This window comes from Mytilus edulis, chromosome 8 (genome assembly GCF_963676685.1).
Source record: "Mytilus edulis chromosome 8, xbMytEdul2.2, whole genome shotgun sequence".
NCBI classification, from domain to species: domain Eukaryota; kingdom Metazoa; phylum Mollusca; class Bivalvia; order Mytilida; family Mytilidae; genus Mytilus; species Mytilus edulis.
In genome coordinates this window covers 59,809,160-59,829,418 of record NC_092351.1, presented here as the reverse complement: position 1 = coordinate 59,829,418, position 20,259 = coordinate 59,809,160, and the positions used below count along the sequence as shown (strand labels likewise).

General features: G+C 32.3%; 2 protein-coding genes across 2 annotated transcripts in view; one reads left to right on the top strand and one right to left on the bottom strand.

The window, feature by feature from the left end:
• Nucleotides 1–4,973, bottom strand: part of LOC139485961 (heat shock 70 kDa protein 12A-like) — a 31,482-nt gene extending 26,509 nt beyond the window's left edge. The window contains exon 1 of the mRNA XM_071270638.1: nucleotides 4,677–4,973. Coding sequence (XP_071126739.1) covers nucleotides 4,677–4,886 — 210 coding nt within the window. The 5' untranslated portion in view covers nucleotides 4,887–4,973. The remainder of the gene's footprint in view (nucleotides 1–4,676) is intronic.
• Nucleotides 4,974–14,588: 9,615 nt separating this feature from the next.
• Nucleotides 14,589–19,569, top strand: LOC139485960 (uncharacterized). Its single transcript, XM_071270637.1, has 2 exons — nucleotides 14,589–14,691; nucleotides 17,452–19,569. Exons 1-2 carry the CDS (start codon nucleotides 14,685–14,687, stop codon nucleotides 19,188–19,190), a joined length of 1,746 nt encoding a protein of 581 aa, XP_071126738.1. The 5' UTR covers nucleotides 14,589–14,684; the 3' UTR covers nucleotides 19,191–19,569.
• Nucleotides 19,570–20,259: the final 690 nt, after the last annotated feature.

The window sequence follows — 20,259 nt, the reverse complement described above, 5'->3', positions numbered from 1 at the left end:
CACGTTATTCAGTGTGCACCAAATTGTTTATGTTATTTCTTCATAGACAGAAAAATATTACAGTCATTCCTTAAATAATAATATTATCGATACAGAGAGGAAATAATGGCGCGCTAAATCGATGTCGAAATTTGGTATCGTCTTTATCATGCAATATCTGTCCTGACATAGAAATATTATTGGTTTACAATGAGGCCATACATGTATATATTTACATGATAAAGTATATATGTTCAGTTTTGGTTGATGCGGTCAAATAATGTTGTTATTAAAACAACTCAGCCTGATATATCGAAACTACTGAAATTTGTTAGCAATTCAATATTTTGAATATAAAGAGGACATGCTGTCATTTGAATTATACAATCCATCGTGATTGGTTGTTGTCTGCTCTATGGTCGGTTTGTTGTCGCTTTGACACCTTTCGCCATTTCCTTTCTCAATTTTATAAGTGATTTACTATGCAGCTATAAAATTATCTATATATTAAGATTTACATAATAAAGTGTAAATATGGTCAGTTTTGGTTGCTGCAGACACATAATTTTGTTTTACCAGTCTGTCTTCGGTATGAAAACTACTGATATTTGTTTATGATGCAATATTTTGATTAAAAAGAGGACACGCTGACACTCTAAATTGATGCAAAAGAAATTAGGTATTTCAATATTTCTATCATTTGTATTATACAATCCATCCTTACATAACAATATTACAGATTTACTATGCAACTATAAGAGTAACATAAAAAAGAGCAAATATGGTCAGTTTTGGTTGATGCGGTCAAAATATTTTATTACACGACTCAGTCTGAAGTATGAAAACTACTGATATTTGTTTACGATTCAATACTTTGAATAAAAAGAGGATATGCTGGCATTATAAATTCATGCGAACAAAATTTTGAGGTCATTGTTTTCCAATATTGCTGTAACTTGTATATTACAGTCCCTTTTGACCTAAAATTATAACTGAATTACTGTGCAGCTATATAGATTTGCAGAAAAAAAGAGCAAATAAGGTCAGTTTAGATTGATGACGGTCAAAAGATTTTATTACACGACTCAGTCTGAAGTATGAAACTACTGATATTTGTTTATGTTTAAATACTTTGAATAAAAAGAGGACATGCTGACACTTTAAATTCATGCGAACAAAATTTTGAGGTCATTGTTTTCCAATATTGCTGTAACTTGTATATTACAGTCCCTTTTGACCTAAAATTATAACTGAATTACTGTGCAGCTATATAGATTTGCAGAAAGAAAGAGCAAATAAGGTCAGTTTAGATTGATGCCTTCAAAAGATTTTATAACACGACTCAGTCTGAAGTATGAAAACTACTGATATTTGTTTACGATTCAATACTTTGAATAAAAAGAGGACATGCTGGCACTTTAAATTCATGCGAACAAAATTTTGAGGTCATTATTTTCCAATATTGCTGTAACTTGTATATTACAGTCCCTCTTGACCTAAAATTATAACTGAATTACTTTGCAGCTATATAGATTTGCAGGAAGAAAGAACAAATAAGGTCAGTTTAGATTGATGCGGTCAAAAGATTTTTGTATAACAGGTCCATCCGAGGTATGAAAACTACTCGTAAACAGATATCACATTTGTTTAAGATTCAATATTTTAAATTTAAAGAGGACATGCTAGTACTATAATTTTAGTGCAAATCCAGAGGGGAGGGAGGGGGGAGGGTTGGAACCCCTTTTTTGGACGATCAATGCATTTGAATGAGGACATATAGTTGGACCCCCCCACCGCCTTTTCCTGGGTTGGGACTGGGTTGGGACCCCCCTTTTAAAACTGCTGGATCCGCCGGAACAACGTATTACATTAAGGTCAGATAATTTTGTTATGTAAAACGAGCCATCCTGACTCCCGGAATGACAAATGTAAAACAATTGAAATAATAATGCCACCCCCCACCCCCCCCCCCCCCCCCCATATTAACGGCCTAATTTATGTTCAAAAAATGAAAGAAAAACAAATAATTTATGTAACACATCAACAAAAGAAAATCACTGAATAACAGACTCCTGACTTGGAACAGTCACATATCAAAACCGGCAAAATAGCAAAACTCCTTATAATATTAATCGCTATTTTGTCGAAGCCTTTATATTTAGTAAAAGAGTTCTTAAAACTTATAAATCAATTCTAGCTGTAGAATTTATAAATCAATTTTAGCCGTAGGATTTATAAATCAATTCTAGCCGTAGAATTTATAAATCAATTCTAGCCGTAGAAATTATAAATCAATTCTAGCCGTAGAACTGTTCTAGTAGAAGTAGTTATCAAAAGTACCAGGATTTTAATTTTATACGCCAGACGCGCGTTTCGTCTACATAAGACTCATCAGTGACGCTCAGATCAAAATAGTTAAAAAGCCAAATAAATACAAAGTTGAAGAGCATTGAGGACCCAAAATTACAAAAAGTTGTGCCAAATACGGCTAAGGTTATCTACTCCTGGGGTAAGAAAATCCTTAGTTTTTCGAAAAATTCAAGGTTTTGTGAACAGAAAATTTATAAAAATGACCATATAATTGATATTCATGTCAACACCAAAGTGCTGACTACTGGGCTGGTGATACCCTCGGGGACGAAACGTCCACCAGCAGTGGCATCGACCCAGTGGTGTAAATAGTTATCAAAAGTACCAGGATTTTAATTTTATACGCCAGACGCGCGTTTCGTCTACATAAGACTCATCAGTGACGCTCAGATCAAAATAGTTAAAAAGCCAAATAAATACAAAGTTGAAGAGCATTGAGGACCCACAATTACAAAACGTTGTGCCAAAAAAGATTTGGTCAGTTCTAGGTAGAACTGTCTAAAACTGTTCTAGGGTAGAACTGTCAGGATCAGTTCTAGGTAGAACTGTCCAAATCAGTTCTAGCTAGAACTGACCAAATCAGTTCTAGCTTGAACAGTTCTAACCTAGAACTGACTAAAAGGTGTCAGGCTGACAGTTCTACGTACTGTCCTAGAACAGTTCTCCTGACAGATTCTGACATATTTAATGAGAGGTTAGAACTGATCTCCACTGTATACCTATTAGTTCGACTCGTTTGAACTCCTTCAATGATGTCTATGTTTGAAATTGGGATGGTGTCTGATTGTTTCGTTGCTTTGTCACTCTATATGTTCCAATGGAATAAAAACTAGGTCTCTATTGTTAACATTTGGTAATAAATGATGCCACAACAACAATTCTGCCATTGCATGAGTGTGTATCAACTTCATTAGTAGATGCTAAGTTGAAAAGTGCGCCGACACGACTGTTCTATTTTTTACTTTGACTTACATAACCACAAAAACTTAATTGATAAATATATTATTATTAGTAATTTCACCTCACAACTTTTGCAAATGTTTGCCATAACTCATTCTATAAGAAGTGATGGAATTTTAAAACCTTGGTTTGAAACCTCTAAAATGTCTGTTTTAGCTTATTTTTAAGGGAATACAACATGTACAATGGAAGAAAACCCATAGAATGTACCAAATTTCAGTTCCTTTAGCATTCTTAGCATTGTGCTGAAATATTATACAATATAATTAAACATACCCATGTCATTAACCTACTACAAATGGTCATTTTTACATCAATAACGATTTGTTAAAAGAATGCTGACTCAAACGTACTGATCAGTATCCCATATTTGTTAAAATTTTATGTGTTGAGTTTTGTGATATCCTATTATAAAAAGATATTGTTGATCCCTTGTCTAGTTTCAAAATGTAAATCAAATTATATTATTATTCGTTTTTGGGTTACATAATAACTTGTATTGATGATTCATGAATTGGACAATGTCATAAAATTAGACAAAAGACACGTCACTTAAAAATATACCAAGAGAGTAAGTCCTATTGGCGGCTGTAGTGCAAACACTGCAAATACTTTCTTGGATTTGTAGAGATCTTCATGTTAGGAACATGCATAGAAAATCAAATTTTGTGTGATAAAAAGAAAACGTACTATCAGAACTTTCACATAAAATGTGAGAAGATTGCTTTTATAACATGCTTTCAGATAAAAAAAGAAAAAATGGGGTCACTGAACTTGTTTTCTTGCTACATATCAAAATAGGTAAACTCATAACACTTTCTATTATAAAAATTACTTTATCTGATTTATCTCCCCTTATTTGGCAAAGTTGAAAAAAAATCTGATCAAACACAAAGTATTTTTGAGAAATTACAGCTGTAATTATGATAAAACACACAATTTTCTATATTCTTATCAAAAGTCTTTTACATAAATTACATACAACTCTCAACATTTGGACATTTCATCAAATATCTAGACCAAAGTTATCTGCTTCTTCAAAATCAAAGATGGAGGAAGACACCCGAGTCACCTTAAAGTGTGATGTGTTAACAGAGACTTTTTATATCCCGTTTTTGTGTCCTAATATATTATTGTGAGATATCAAATTCACCAAGGGGATTCAGAGGATAAAAATGGTTCGTTTAAAGATAACATTAGCTCAATGGACCTGAAACAGTGTTGTAACAAAATAAAAAAAAAACATATTGTAAAACCTGCTCGGAAGGGTTTGACTAATCAGACCGACTAGCATCAAAATATCAAATCTTATAAAAAAGACAAAAAGACACAAAGTACTTAATATATATATACTAAAAAGTACTAACTTTTTCTCCGTGAAGCGATTTTCCCAAGTTTTCAAAAAGGTACCAGTTAGTTAAATTTTCGGCATTTTCGTTATAGTAGCATAACGCTTGGTATCCAATAGAATGGACTGATCCATTTGGTTCCAATAAGACACACGAGTCCAGTCTAACAGGCTGTAGACCTTCCAATGCCACTACCATTAAGTTAAGACTACTTGCACCGTTACTCATATATCGGTCATAATCGCTTCTGTCACAATAAGCAGCCCCGATTTTATTTGTTCCGATTTCGATAGCCACAACTACAGGTTTTTTGTGAATCATCTGAAAAATTACGAAATAACAGACCATTTATATCAAATGATAACAGTCGATTCATATAAGCATAACATTTTGTAATTGATTAGTGAATCATGAGTATTATTTAGGTAATTGTGAACATAGTTATTTATAGATGCAATCCATAATACAATATACAGGGGGCTGTACTGGCAATTTGCAATTGTATCAGTTTTGCAAAATTTGTTGCATTTAATTAAGCTTGAGTTGTTGTCAACAGATATCAAACCAATCATGATATCCAAATTAGATTTAAATCCAAATTATATCACTTAAAAAAACAACAATTAAACTCGTTCAGATTGTCCCAAACAGCTCAGAAGCCGTAACTGGGTCAATATCCCTAATGCGTTTCAAATTGAGGAACCAAAGTGGTGCGTAAACAAAAGATCTCTCTGTAGTAATATAAGATATGTTTCTATTTTTAAGTGATTGAGTTTAACATATTGTGTTGATTAGAAAAAAAAAGAGAGGACCATAGAAAAAATATATTCAATTTATTAAATTTGCAATTAACTGATTGTGTTAAAAATGGGACTGTTCACCACGAGGAGCCGTATCACGAAAGGATTTTTGGGGTAAGCTTCTTTACGGGAAAAATCACAATTCGTAACCCGCAAATTCAACCGCATATAGATATAGAAAGATGTGGTATGAGTGCCAATGAGAAAACTCTCCATCCAAATAACAATTTATAAAAGTAAACCATTATAGGTCAAGGTACGGCCTTCAACACGGAGCCTTGGCTCACAACGAACAGCAAACTATAAAGGGACCCAAAAATTACTAGTGTAAAACCATTCAAACTGGAAAACCAACGGTCTAATCTATATAGAAACGAGAAACAAAAACACGTACGAATTACATAAACAGACGACACCTACATATGTTTACATATATCGGCTTCTACACGAGCCATTATTCATATCCAAGTTTACGATATAAACTATGCTAAAGAGGAAAATGTTACCATTACAGTCTATGGGAAATCAATAACGCACACTGAACCAACAACTGCAACAAATCAATATTCTTTTGTTACCGAAATCCAATATCTATGATAGTTTATCATTTTTAATCTCAGTGTTTAAAAAACCCTCTTTCGTATGAATCCTGAAGAATCCTTCAGATTGATCAAGCTTTTTTTTAGTAAAAAAGGAATTACAAAGACAATTAATGCATGGTTCAAGTTTGAAACTATAAAGTTACAAAACATGCTAAAGTAGTACATTTTGTCAATTTCAGGCGTATCGGCTGTTTTATTTAAGTTCTATAAATCGTTATATAGTTTTGGTTTTTTTAAGTTTTACTCTCGAGCTTGTCGCTTCACGGCAAATTTGTTTTTAATCTATTGTCCTGGGGACAGACATCTGGAGTCGATTTCACAAAAAAAAACTTACCACTAAGATTGGTCGTAAGTATTCTGAATTGTTCATGACTTACGATCAATCTTAGTCTTAAGTATTTTTGTGAAATCAACTCCTGTTTAATACGGTTTACGTTTTACTGAGTGTTTTATATTCGAGGTTTAAAGGATTAGGGGCAATACGACCCTCACTTGGCCCAAGTATAGTACAAATTTAAAACATACAATACATTATCTTTACCTTGTCAAAATTACACTAAAGTCAGGTTGTTCAGAAAATAAAAACGAATTTATTTTTAAACAAATTACCATTGCAAAAAACTATGACAAAATGTGTATATTTTTGTAAGATATCTCGATTTTTCTTGTTTTACGTCAACTTTGAAGTATATATAAGATTGGAAAAGTATGTGCACATACAAGAAACAATTTTAAATTTAGTAAGAATATGTCAATGGTTGAAATAAAGCTTCACTTCAATTTTTTTGTTGTTTCCTGTCTGCGCACAATTTTTCCTCAAGGAAATATTAATGGAAAACTGCATTTAACTAGTTTTTTTTGTTTTCATAACAACAGTGCATTTTATGATGTTATTATGACGCAATTACACGAACAATTTTCATGTCAATCATTTATATTTTCCAAACATTATGTGCCATATATAATAAATCCCAATAACTTAAATTTATTGGACCATAGCCGGGTCTAAACGCCCCTACTCCTTTCTCCAAGTACACTTTAGTCCTAGTAAAAAGTTCACAATAGATTTTATATAATAATAATCTGTATTGTCATTTAAACAAACTAAACATGTTTATGATGCCTGATGTACAGTAGTTGTCGTTTGTTTATGTAATATATACGTGTTTCTCGTTTCTCGTTTTGTTTATATAGATTAGACCGTTGGTTTTCCCGTTTGAATGGTTTTACACTAGTAATTTTGGGGCCCTTTATAGCTTGTTGTTCGGTGTGAGCCAAGGCTCCGTGTTGAAGGCCGTACTTTAACCTATAATGGTTTAATTTTTAAATTGTTATTTGGATGGAGAGTTTTCTCATTGGCACTCACACCACATCTTCCTATATCTATTATGATAAACTGAAACCAAAAAATTATTATACACTCATACATATGATATGTATGTCTATATCAGTTGTTGCAAATATATAATATAGTGACAAATCAAAATACAAATTACAACATCGTAATATACCACAAAACTTTTATAGAAAGTTCAAGTCTTAAACTACGTTTATATTCTTATATTTACCGATCCCTAGACAAAGTTCACTGACATATTACATCTTAAGCCATTGAAATTTTTATTTGATCTCTCGATCAAAACCTTGTCGGCACAAAAACACACTGACTGCTCTCGAAAAAACACGGACATATAAAAAATAAAAATGAATTTATTCCAACAAATGTCCTCCTCAATGCAATAACAAGAATCTTTATAAAGTGACTGTATATCTAAGGATATATAGATTTTAAAGGTGATGTATTTTTATCATCAATAGTAACTGACCTTATATGGTCTTGCATATAAGGTTTATGCATCTATTTCAAGTCTTACAAAAATGATCTCTGTTTGTTTACATGTTTAATCATCTTTACTCGGAAAAACGAAGTCATATATACTCGAAAAACTATATATACCTACTGTGAAACAGTCTGTCTAAGGATGTTAAATACTTACAATCATACATAGTACTGATAAAACTTCACATATAAAACCATTTTTCTCATAATAAAATTGTGCGCAGATTTAGAAGATGAAGTGTTTAAAAAGAGGGATGTAATATAGAGATAAAGAAAATAAACTGACAACGCCATGGCTAAAAATGAAACAGACAAACAGACAAACAATAGTACACATTAAATAACATATAAAACTAAGGAATAAGCAACACGTACCTCCAACCAAAAACTAGGGGTGATCGCAGGTGCTCTGGAAGGGTAAGCAGATCCTGCTCCACATGTGGCACCCGTCGTGTTGCTTATGTGATAAGAAATCCGGTTAATAGTCTAATTCGGTATGTGACATTCATGAAAGGGAAGGGGATTGTAGTTACGACGTAAGGAGCATATCCGATATCATTTGAGAAACGGTTATTCCATAACGGTTAACCAACTCGTGATGACGTCCGTAAAATTTACGACGGGATGATTTCAACTTCACCATTTGGAACTCTTGGTTTAATAGCTTCCTTGTGAGCAGCAACCCTCTATAAAAAAATCATGATAGAAAATGCAAGCACGGGAATATCAATTGGGAGATATAGACCCCGTACGCAGGTACTACTGGAATGTTGCTACTTAGAAATGGAAAGTTCACAATTGGAAAGCTGAAATTATCTCTTTTGTCGTAAAGTTTTGTTGTCAACCGACCCTCATTGTCAATTTTTAAATGTAAGTCAAGATATGAGGCTGACTTAACTTTATCTGTAGTATCCTTTATCTCTAGTTCGATGGGATAGATGCGTTCAATATAGTCACCAAATTTTGAATTATTTAGTGAAAGTACATCATCTATATAGCGGAAAGTAGAGTTAAAGGATATTGCTAAAGTCTGATCTTTCTTCCTAAGAAGTTTCTGTATGAAGTCAGTCTCATAATAATAAGAAACAAGTCGGCAAGAAGAGGTGCACAATTTGTTAAACTGTATCATGTCAAGCTGTACTTACAAACGTATCCATGACCAATTATTTTTTTCTATTTCATATTGATTTTCTGCAGTTATAACGTTTGATATAACTTACCTTTAGCCACCCATGAACTAATTCGATGGACGTTGTCGAAATCGATCTGGGAACGAAACTTTGTGGACGTTCAATGTCAAGGTTGATTCTTGTCATTTCCTCAGCCAATAATATGTTTCCTTTTCTGGCAACGCTGAATGTTTCGTTTCCGTCAGCTGCTCTGACAGCTGAATTGAATATAATACGTTTAGTTTCTGTTTCTACAGCTTCCTCTTTACTGATGGTGTCATTGAAATTATCCCATTGCCTGTCATATTCCCTGTTTAGTATCTCTGAATGACTTTTGATGGCCTTGATAAGTACTCTTTCTTGCATCTCCATTTTCTTTTTTCCGTCTAAATATCTACCAGTCTCTGATAACTTAATGAATCTTATTCTCTCGTCAATCTGCATGGTGAACATTTGAAGTCTTTTAATGCAAATATCATAGCCCTCACTCAATTCAATCATTTCATGCTTGCTATGTGTTTGTGTAACACACAAGGAACAAATTGCTTCGCAACATTCCTTACAATAAAGACAGCATAACTTATCGTCATGAATTGTGCAGCTAATGGACGTTAAATCAGGCTTTTCCTCCAAATCATCCTCGGTTATATCTTTTGTTTTTACGATTTTGTGCTTGTCAGCATGTTTAAATTTTGGGTGGATCGTTTCTTTGCAGGCACTGCACATATATCGCTTACAATCAAAACACTTCCACTGTATTTATATACTAACTTCGCATACCTCACAAGATTTTTCAACTTGTACCGTATTTTGTAAACTTTTTGATAACGACATTTCACGTCTAGAAATGTTCACTGTTTTCCTAGCCTAGCGACGGATTTAACTTCCCTGTTGAAAACATGACGTCAGTCTTAACTGGACTGATATCTTTAAATATATATACATGTTGTAAACAAACCGGTTGTCAAACACTCCCATACTCTGATTACAAAATCAAAAATGTACATACCTGTGAAATAATTTTAACAATAAAAAATGTAAGACTCACATTGATTGAAATTTTGTATTCACTGCACGATAAAAGACCTTAAAGCACTAGGTTTTTAAAGATAGCAAAAAAGTAAACGGTTATGATACATATTTAAATTCATTTCCGAATACTAGTAGTAAAATGAAAGAACTTCAGTTAAATGTGAATGAAGAATTTTTGGCAGTGTTAGAAAGTGGTGAAAATTCTAAAAAAAAAAGTCTATCATTATCCCTTATGGGCCAGAAAAACTACCATGCCACCTTCAGGTAAATGGATGAATGTTAGAATACGGAATGTTAGTATCAGCCCTGGATTAACTGCACTTACGGAGAATATACATATGTATGTGTGTAAAGGGTTTTCAAGGTTTCACAGGAGCATTTGGATACTGTCAGTTTCTTGAAATATCACAGCGTATTTCTAATAATAGAACTAAATATATCCCCAATGTACGTTTAGAACTGCTGGTTTTACTGATTGAGGCAAATGTTGAGTTTATTTTTTATTTGAAGCAAATTTCCTCTCACTAAATGTTCTAAGTATGACGAATATGTTTACAGCATCTAACACAACTAACTTAACGAAATACAAATACTGCAATAAGTTTGCCTCAAACTCTTGAATTTCATCAAGCAATTGACAATAAGCGTCGGCTAAAAACAAATCTTTCCGACAAAAGAAATGAGTTTAGCTTCCAAATTGTGAATTAGCTTGTTCTTTGTAAAATTTCCAGCTGCGTCTGCATTTGGAGTATAATATAATATATCTTGCAGTTGACACAATACTGAAGGGAGTACGTTTCTTGTGATGCTTTCCTTGAGTAAGTGTTGCTGCTCACAATAGAGCTATTAAACCAAGATTTTCAAGTGGTGCATTTGAAATCATCCTTTCAAAAACATTTCAGACGCCATCGGACTTTTATGGAATATCGGTTTCAAAGATAACGAAGGATATGTATCAATCGTCGTTGCCACAGTCTTGTCCTCCTTTTCCCCGAATGTGACTTATTGACTTAGATCTATCACCTGGTTTGTACTAGGTTGGTCTCCTCCGTAAAACATTCAGTATGCCTTCGGAATATACAAATATTAACAAGAATTTCAATAACGGCCGGAAAACAGACTAGGTTTGTACTTACATGAGCAACACGACGGTTGCCACATGTGAAGGAAGATCTGCTTGGTCTTCCGGGATACTTCGCCTCTCTAAATCATGACCAGAGTTTGAAATGTAATTCTACATGTTTTATGTATTTTTTTATTTATTTTGATTAAAATGTCTTCGATGTATTTTATGACATAATAATAAAATTTGCACTCTTGTATCAAAAGTTGTTGTTAACAGCATATTTTTAATTAAAACAGAATTCAAAGTTACAATTCACAAATATATCTATTCAAATATAAATGGGTTAAATGGGTTTTAAGTTTAAAACATAGAAACTATCGTATAATTGTTCTTAAATAACGCGATTAAAACTTTACTGTCATTCCACCGATATGTGTTTTAGAAGATATGAATGAGGATAGCATTAACAAATACAATGCTTTATTCAAAGTCAGTAAGACAATCAACCACAACAAAATTATGAACGTTATTAAGTATGTTTTGAATAAGCTGAAATCAGATCGGTTACCGTGATTTTTTATTAGATAACGTCTTTAAAACAAATGTCATATTCTACGTTTCAATAGATACGATTTAAAACAATTTATTATTTCATTCTGTATTTTAAAGAGTCCAGTTACAACTTTGTGATCTCATGTAATTCATCGAAAAGGACGAATGCACCGAAAAACATAAATGGGAAAACATACTGTTAAAGTATGAAGAATACAAACTCATGATTAAAGTGCAAAGCTACACGACAAGGCAGCTGCTGAGATTATTTGGACAATCAATATGTGCATCTACAGTCTAAACTGTGTACAGCTTTACAATAATAAAAAAAAGACCGCCATGCAGCCTTATTAGTCAACAATAAAAAGGATGAAAGGGAAACACTAGTTAAATAATAAAAATTACGTAAGTAAATAAGTCCGATCGTTTCACTCGATGAAATGATCGTGCGATTGGGACGACACCTATACTGTTGTTTCTTTGATACATTCCCCATTTCCATTCTCAATTTTATTGATAAAAATACAAGAGAAAATAAGGTCACTGTAAATCACTATGTTCATATGTGTGAAAATGTAATCATTCAAACCTATAAGAGATGAATATATTGTAGGAAACAAGAAAAAAGAAAAGATACCAATCATATGCCATATAAGACAACAAAGACATACTAAGTATCGATCGACCGAAAGAAAGTAAAAAAAACGAAAATACTATAGAGTATAAAATAGCATACACCTCCTATAACTTTTGACAAAAATCCGGTAATAATGCATGGATGAGAAGAGACTTTTTAAAATGAATCATACATTTGTACATTTAATGTCATATGTTACACATATGTATTCCTGACCAGTCACCTAGCTAGTGATGGTGAATGTAGAAACCTTTAAGACAATTCCTCAGTTTTATATCATTACAATGTGTGTCACGTCATGAAGACATCATTTAGCTATTAGTTTTAAAAAGTTAAACTGTGACATATGCTATTTAAAAGTATAGTTTGATTAAAGACTTTATACAAAATATATTTTTCTACTTTCCACCCATATGGATTGATTCTAAAGAAAATCTGCAGATTGAGACGAAATCGCTGTTCCATTTTTTTTTAATCCTTTACCTGTTTTTTGAAATAAATAAATTTAATTAACGTCACTTGAATATAATATCATCAGACGATACACAAAGCCATCTGTTTTACCCATTCACCCAATTTGATATACTCACAATAGAAGTATGCTTTTAAACATCAACAATATCTCAAATTTGAGATCTATATCACACAATTAAGATATTTAAAATAGATAAGAATATGCTTACAATCGTCATAACAGTGTGTTTTATATTTGGGTTTAAATGTTAGTGACATCATAAAAGATTCTGTGATTTAAATCAATGAAAACATTTCCAAGTTTACACTGTTTTTACTATTTAAATACTACAGTGTATGCATAGGTATTATATATAAATGATAGCTGCCATAAATATGTAAAAAAAGGGGGGACCATGTACATTTAAGATTTTTACAAAAACAATTTGTTCATATTTCTTTAAGAGAGAAAGAAATGGATTAACGATTTAGGAATTATACCTTGTTGAATTTGTCTAATTCATTTAGAGGGAATAAACCTTAAACTTTGTCCTTTTTTCATATCATATATTGCCCAAACTTAAATGTAGTTCCGCTTTCTCTAGTATAAAGAAACTTTTATCTTAATGCACACAATCTTCATTATAAACACTAAAGACCAAACGTTTTGAATGCCATTTTGGATTGTGATTGAACGAGATTGTACTGTAAATAAAGATTTAGTAGTGTAATACGAATCAAAGATGTAGTTTGGATATATAGGTATTAGGATTGCTGTTTCGTAGTTGTAAAACTACACATCTCTTCTTATTTTCCTAACTGAAAGCTGTCAACACGGAGGTTGTGAGTTCCAACCCCTCCCCCCCCAAAAAAAAAAACCCTTAACAATTTAATGATAATGCATGTAAAAGTCATGGCTATTGTTATGCAAACACAAAAGCCAGCTGTGACCGTGTCAAATGTTGTCGAGAAAAGTACATTCTGCAAAATCAGCAGTTTAAGTACCTCTTTTCAAAATACGCTGCTGTATTTGTTTTGCTTGTATATAATTTTCATAATGTAGTGCAAAATTAATGTAAACATATTATTGGCAATATTTTCACATGCAAAATTAAAAAGAAAATGATGAGGCGGGGCAAAATGATCAATTTGGAAATGAGGAATACCAATGCTTATACAAATGAATACATATTTTTTAACATTCATAAATTCTATATTGCACGCTTTGCTGTTTTAACAAAATACTTAATGTACAGCATTCCATCAAGTACCCCTGTTACACACAATCATTACTGAATATCCAGGGAGAATATACAATAAAACTTCTTTATTTTATACATGGTTATTTTCATACTTTTCTATTTTCTATTATTAATTTATAAATAATCATAATATCACATAAAGTCTTGTTTTGTTTTGTTTTGGTCTCTTGTGGACAGTTGTCTCATTGGCAATCGAACCACATCTTCTTTTTTATATTATCGAAGTAAAGATGTTATAGACGCTGTGATGTGAAATTTACGGACGAAAAACCGTCATCGATTCATTCAATAAGATTTTGAAAAATGTGAAATGTGTTCCTTTAAATTCTTCAATTTGTATTTTAGATTAAACTGTTATTCATGATACGTTCTGTTTTCACATGGACGATTAAATACAAAAGGACTTGATATGAAAATAGTATGTAAATCATAATATAAAAGAAGTCTACATTTTAAACAAAAATCTATATTTGTGTAACCTACTTATCATTTATACAAAATATTGCTTTAGTAATGTGTAAGTATTATTGTGACGTTTTAAAAGGAAAAGGAAACGAAGGCCGATTTCATTGGAAACTCATCTTCGTATTTCTTCCTCAACAAACTAAACAAGATGGCAGGTATGTTAAATATTTAGGATATGTTTATACAAAATCAGTTATTTGTTTTAGTATGTTTATACATGATAATTTGAAATTTAAGATAACTTTGAAAAGAACTACTGGATATATTAAATGTATGCTAACCAGCAATTGATTATCGAGATTGTGTTCAAGTTGCAGTAAGAAATAAAGTTACAGATCGAGTTTAAAAAATGGAGTAATAGTTTCAATAGGAGTTCAAAGTCGAATTTTGAATTTTGAATATTTTAGGAACAAAAGAAAAAAGTGTGTTTTATACCCAAAGTCAAATATATACCAGAATGAATATAAAAACCCCTGAAAGTTGCATAACCACGATATAAGTTTCACATTTTTTGAATGAATAACGAGGAGAAGAAACTTTAAAACCTTACTTTACTGCTTAGGTACTATCATGATTGTTGAAGTGTTCTTTTTGTACGTTCTCGTGCGACAATGTTATTCTTTGGACCCAATGATTTTCTTTAAAAAAAAACCTCACCCAATACACCATTGATTTGATTATTTCAGGATGAAAAAAATGTCATTGAGAGTTGTTGTCTCCCTCTGAAGAATAGGTCGTTTCGTGATCCCAAGTTTTGTCAAAATATGTTTTTTTTCAACAGATAAAAGTAAAAACAACGGAAAAAAACAAGTAAATATCATACGTGCATGTTACGGAATTATAACACCGTTTAGGTTAATACATTGACTTAAATAAAATAGCATTACAATATTGGATTAGACTATAAAAGTTTACAGTAAAAAAAAATTAAGCACTAATTTAAACACGGGGAATGACTGTGTTCGGTTTTTATTGTTTCAACTATATGATTGTCCGTATGCGTATGCAACACTTCGGCATGATCATTTTAAAGGTATGCATGAATTCATGCCCGATATATTTCATGTATGCAGAAACACTGAATATCATGCATGGTATTTTACAGGTTAAAAGTGTACTGTCATTTATAACGTATTATAAACATTTCATTAATAGGAAGACAGTAAAAGTAATAGACACCAGTCTTTTTCACACCTTAATTCGAATCTTTCTTTAAATAATATATTTTTGTTTTAATCACAATTGAATTATTAATTAATGCATGTTCTGGTTTATATTCAAGAACTTTTTAACGTAGCTGAATTTGTGGCCTTCAAATTTTATATATAATTTTATATATATGCATGAAAAAACTTTTCATAATTAATGCTTAAGTACCGTGTAAATACTGCGTAGGTCAGGACGGAAAAAGAAATAAAGGCAGATTTCACGGAAAACACCACTTTGCACCTTCCCACAATATACTATACAAGGTGGCAAGTATGCAATATCTTGAGGATGTTTTCCCGGATGTTTTTCTATCAAACAATTAAGTGTAATGTCATCAATTATTTTTTTAAAATTTATATTATGGTATTGTTATTTATTCCTATGATAATTGAAATTAAAGGGAAATGTAAAAATACTGGTTATATCAAAGTTGAAAAAATGACAATATTTAGTAGATATAGGAAGATGCGGTGTGAGTGCCAATGAGACAACTCTTCATCCAAATAACAATTTAATAAAAAGGGAAACCATTGTAAGTCAATGTACGGCCTTCAACACGGAGCCTTGGCTCACACCGAACAACAAGCTATAAAGGGCCCCAAAATTACTAGTGTAAAACCATTCAAACGGGAAAACCAACGGTCTAATCTATATAAAAAACGAGAAACGAGAAACACGTATATAAATTACATAAACAAACGACAACTACTGTACATCAGATTCCTGACTTAGGACAGGTGCAAACATTTGCAGCGGGATTAAACATTTTAATGGATCCAAACCTTCTCCCTTTTTCTGAAACAAAAGCATAACATCACAACATAGAAAAACACACGATAAAATATCAATTGGCAGACTTAACTCAATCAAAAAACGTAAATTAATACACAATGAATGAATAAATTTAGTATATGAATTCAATGCTGCTTTTTGAAATTCTTAAATCCAATTGCGCTGATTTCTAATATGAAGTGCTTCGGTGAACTGTTTTACAACCCTATGAAAAAGCAAAAGGGAGCATACACTTAACTAATTAGATAAGAATTTGTGCATCATGACGCGGATAACAGTTTTATTCCAGATTACTTTTATTCAAATACATGTTTTTACATGTCATATATCAAATGTACTCGATTTACCTTTTAAGAGAAGCCTGTACATTTTATATGTTTACGTTCAATCTATCTTTCAAATCATCATTTGTTTTATTTCAATTTCGCTTTGTATATACAGCTTTTTCATCAAGAACGCGTCTTTTGGGGAATGTATAATATTCATAGATTAATTGTTCCGTTTAGGTACTGGTTCCCAGATATGATCTCTACGTTTCATCTCATAGAGACATAACTTGGGAATGCTACCAGTATAAGTAAAACATTATAGAGTCAGCCTTGAATTCTGAGGAAGCCCCTAAATGAAGGTAGGGGTAGTACAGAAAGTTTAAACTCTTTTATAAGTTCGAAGGCATCTAATAGTTGAAAATATGCTGCACAGCCCTATATTTTAACGTTTGAAGCACATAGTAGTGCATATGAGCTTTTCATTTTAAGATTTTTTCGAAACTTCATAGTAAAAGTGGTACAGGTTTTGTTGTATAAGGAGTTATTTTTAAAATTCCATTGTCAATATTTACAGAAATGCTACCTTCAACTTAATTTTAAGATTATTTATTTTTCTAACAATCAAGATTTTTGTTCTTATTACAGACAACGTAGCACAAAACATATCAATAGCGCTGTATCGTTTTATGTGTCAGAATATAGTTGGAACAGAAGATCATGTTAAACAACTCAGATTGATTAACACCGTCCGCGATAACTTGTCTAGTGATGAAAAGATGACATTTATTACAAGTGGTAGTTTCGGGGAAGGACTTGAGATGCGAGGCAGCGATTTAGATATTATGTGTGTGCTCAAAGATATGAAGATTCAAGATGTGAAATCCAGTTCACATCCAAGAATTAGATATTGGACAATGGATACAGATGATGTAAAGCCTGGATTTACTAAATTGTATTGCGAAAATACATGTGGTATGTCCCATAGAACTCTTGAAGAAGTAAATGGTAAATATTATTTTTCGAGCGCTATATTTAGACAAGGCCTTTTGGTTGATAAGAAAAAACTTACTATTCATGGACCGTGTATATCTGACAACTATGAAAAGATGGATATAGCCTTATGCCTTCGTTGTAAAACCTGGGTAGCACCTGCAACAGAATGGATAACCAGACCAAGCAATCAGTGGCCAAGTTATAATGTAAAACAACGTATTATAGAACATGGGGTACTCTTTGTACCGATCGGAGTAAAAGGGTCACCAAAAGAACATCTTGAATGGCGAATATCCTTTTCAGTTGGTGGAAAACTTCTCATAAATACGTTTACACACACTCAATTATTATGCTATGCCCTCTTAAAAATTCTCTTGAAAGATGTTATTGCTGCTAACTCTGAATGTAAAGATTTACTCTGTTCATATTTTCTGAAAATAATTATTTTCTGGATATCTGAAGAACTACCGCAACATGCATGGAAACCTTTCAGTCTTATACCTTGTTTTATGCAATGTTTGAGGCGACTGATTTATTGTGTTGACTATGCAGTTTGCCTGCATTATTTCATTCCAGAAAACAACATGTTTGAGAACAAGATAGAGGGTCGTGCTCGTGAAATACTATTAGAGAAATTATTTACCCTGCATAGTTATGGTTGGCGATGCATTTTATTTTCCGATCAAATATCTAAGTTTCATAAATCAATGCAGAATTTCCACATCGAACCACATTCGTTGTATGTGCCTGAAGTTGTAACAATAATTAATTCGCTCCAATTGCAGTCTTTAAATATTTTGGTCACTCATATTATTAAGAACGAATTCCAAAGAGGAATACAACTGATTGTTTCATGTCAGAAATCTTCAATAAAATACTTATACACATATTTTATGTCAGTGGTGTGTTCAATACGTGCCCAGACGTTACCACTGACCATTACGTGCAGTAATAAATACCAATACACACAGTATAGATCATGTATTAGTATTTTACAACAGAATATCTATCACGATGCTGTATCTGGATGGCTGATGTTAGCTTCGTTTTTCTACAAGACAAAGCAATACAATAAAGCGTTACGCATCATCGAGTATTCTATAACTAAATATCCTCCCGGAAAACTGTTCCGTTCCATGGATGTGATGGATATAGATCACCGATTACTTAAACTGAAAACAATCCAGAAGAAAAGCATTGTCCAACAGTGGAGAATAATGTTAGTAGATGTTATGTTATTCGAACAGAACTCTGTATTAATACCTAACGAACTTCTTAAGGAAGTAATGAATGACATGTGTAGTATTCATACTATACAGTATGCTTTATTCCTTAACTTTCGTTGTCATTATCATCTAAATAACGCCAGGCAATATGAGGATTCCCTGTAACATCTACAACTGCGTAGAGGAACCAATTTATCGACCGTACAAGGGCTGTATAGCCAGTCAAGATCGTTAAAACTTCATTTTGTTGGAGCCAATTTATCTTAAAGAAAATAGCGATACCGACTTTTCAGCCTACAATCTCAATTTAGCTGATTTGGGAATAATCGTGGATATCAAGCACCATAGAAATATTTGACAAACTTGTTAATGCGAAAGAAAATCAAAATATAAAGACACGTCAGTAAAATAACATTAGAAAATTACCGAAGAAAGAAAGGTTACACGATATCCACATCAAGGAATAGAAATATAACGCTATACACTATAACGATGTTGATTATATGCTTGGCAAACACAATTTTTATAATATATCTATTACAAACAGCTTTGTCGTAGTGTTTGGTACGGTGTACTGAAACTGGTTCGTTTGCATAAATACACTTCCTTATGCATCTCTTATTATAAAATGTTCTTAAATTTTGCTAACATTGATAATGAGTACATTTCATACTAAAAGTCTATGCAATGGTTTAAGCTATACACCGCACCGAGTCAAACAATATGAAACTGATAACAAGAAATTCCAACTGGTGCGGAAATTATTGTTTACATTTTTTTCTTTTTCGTGAAATGTTCTTTCACTATTTCACAACAATTGTAGGAAATACTTATACTTTGACATGTGTTTGATTGAAACAAAGATAAATCACACAACAAAAAAATCACGAGAAAGTACTTATAGACGGAAATATTAAATAAATGACAAAAATAGAAAAGACAACTTTTGAGTTCGATGCATTTCCGTCAAAACTCTGGTTTTAGGGAACATCGTTCGTATGTTTTGGGGCATCGTCACTTCCGTTCCAAATAATTGGGATGTTCTGATACCTAACAGAAAACCCTGGCCGTTTTTGGCACAACTTTTTTGAACTTTTGGTCCTCGATGCTGTTCAACTTTGTACTTGTTTAGGCTTTCAAACTTTTGTATCTGGGCGTCACTAGTAAGTCTTGTGTGGACAAAATGCATTTCTGGCGTATTACAATTTTAAACTTTTTGTTAGCTATTATTCGT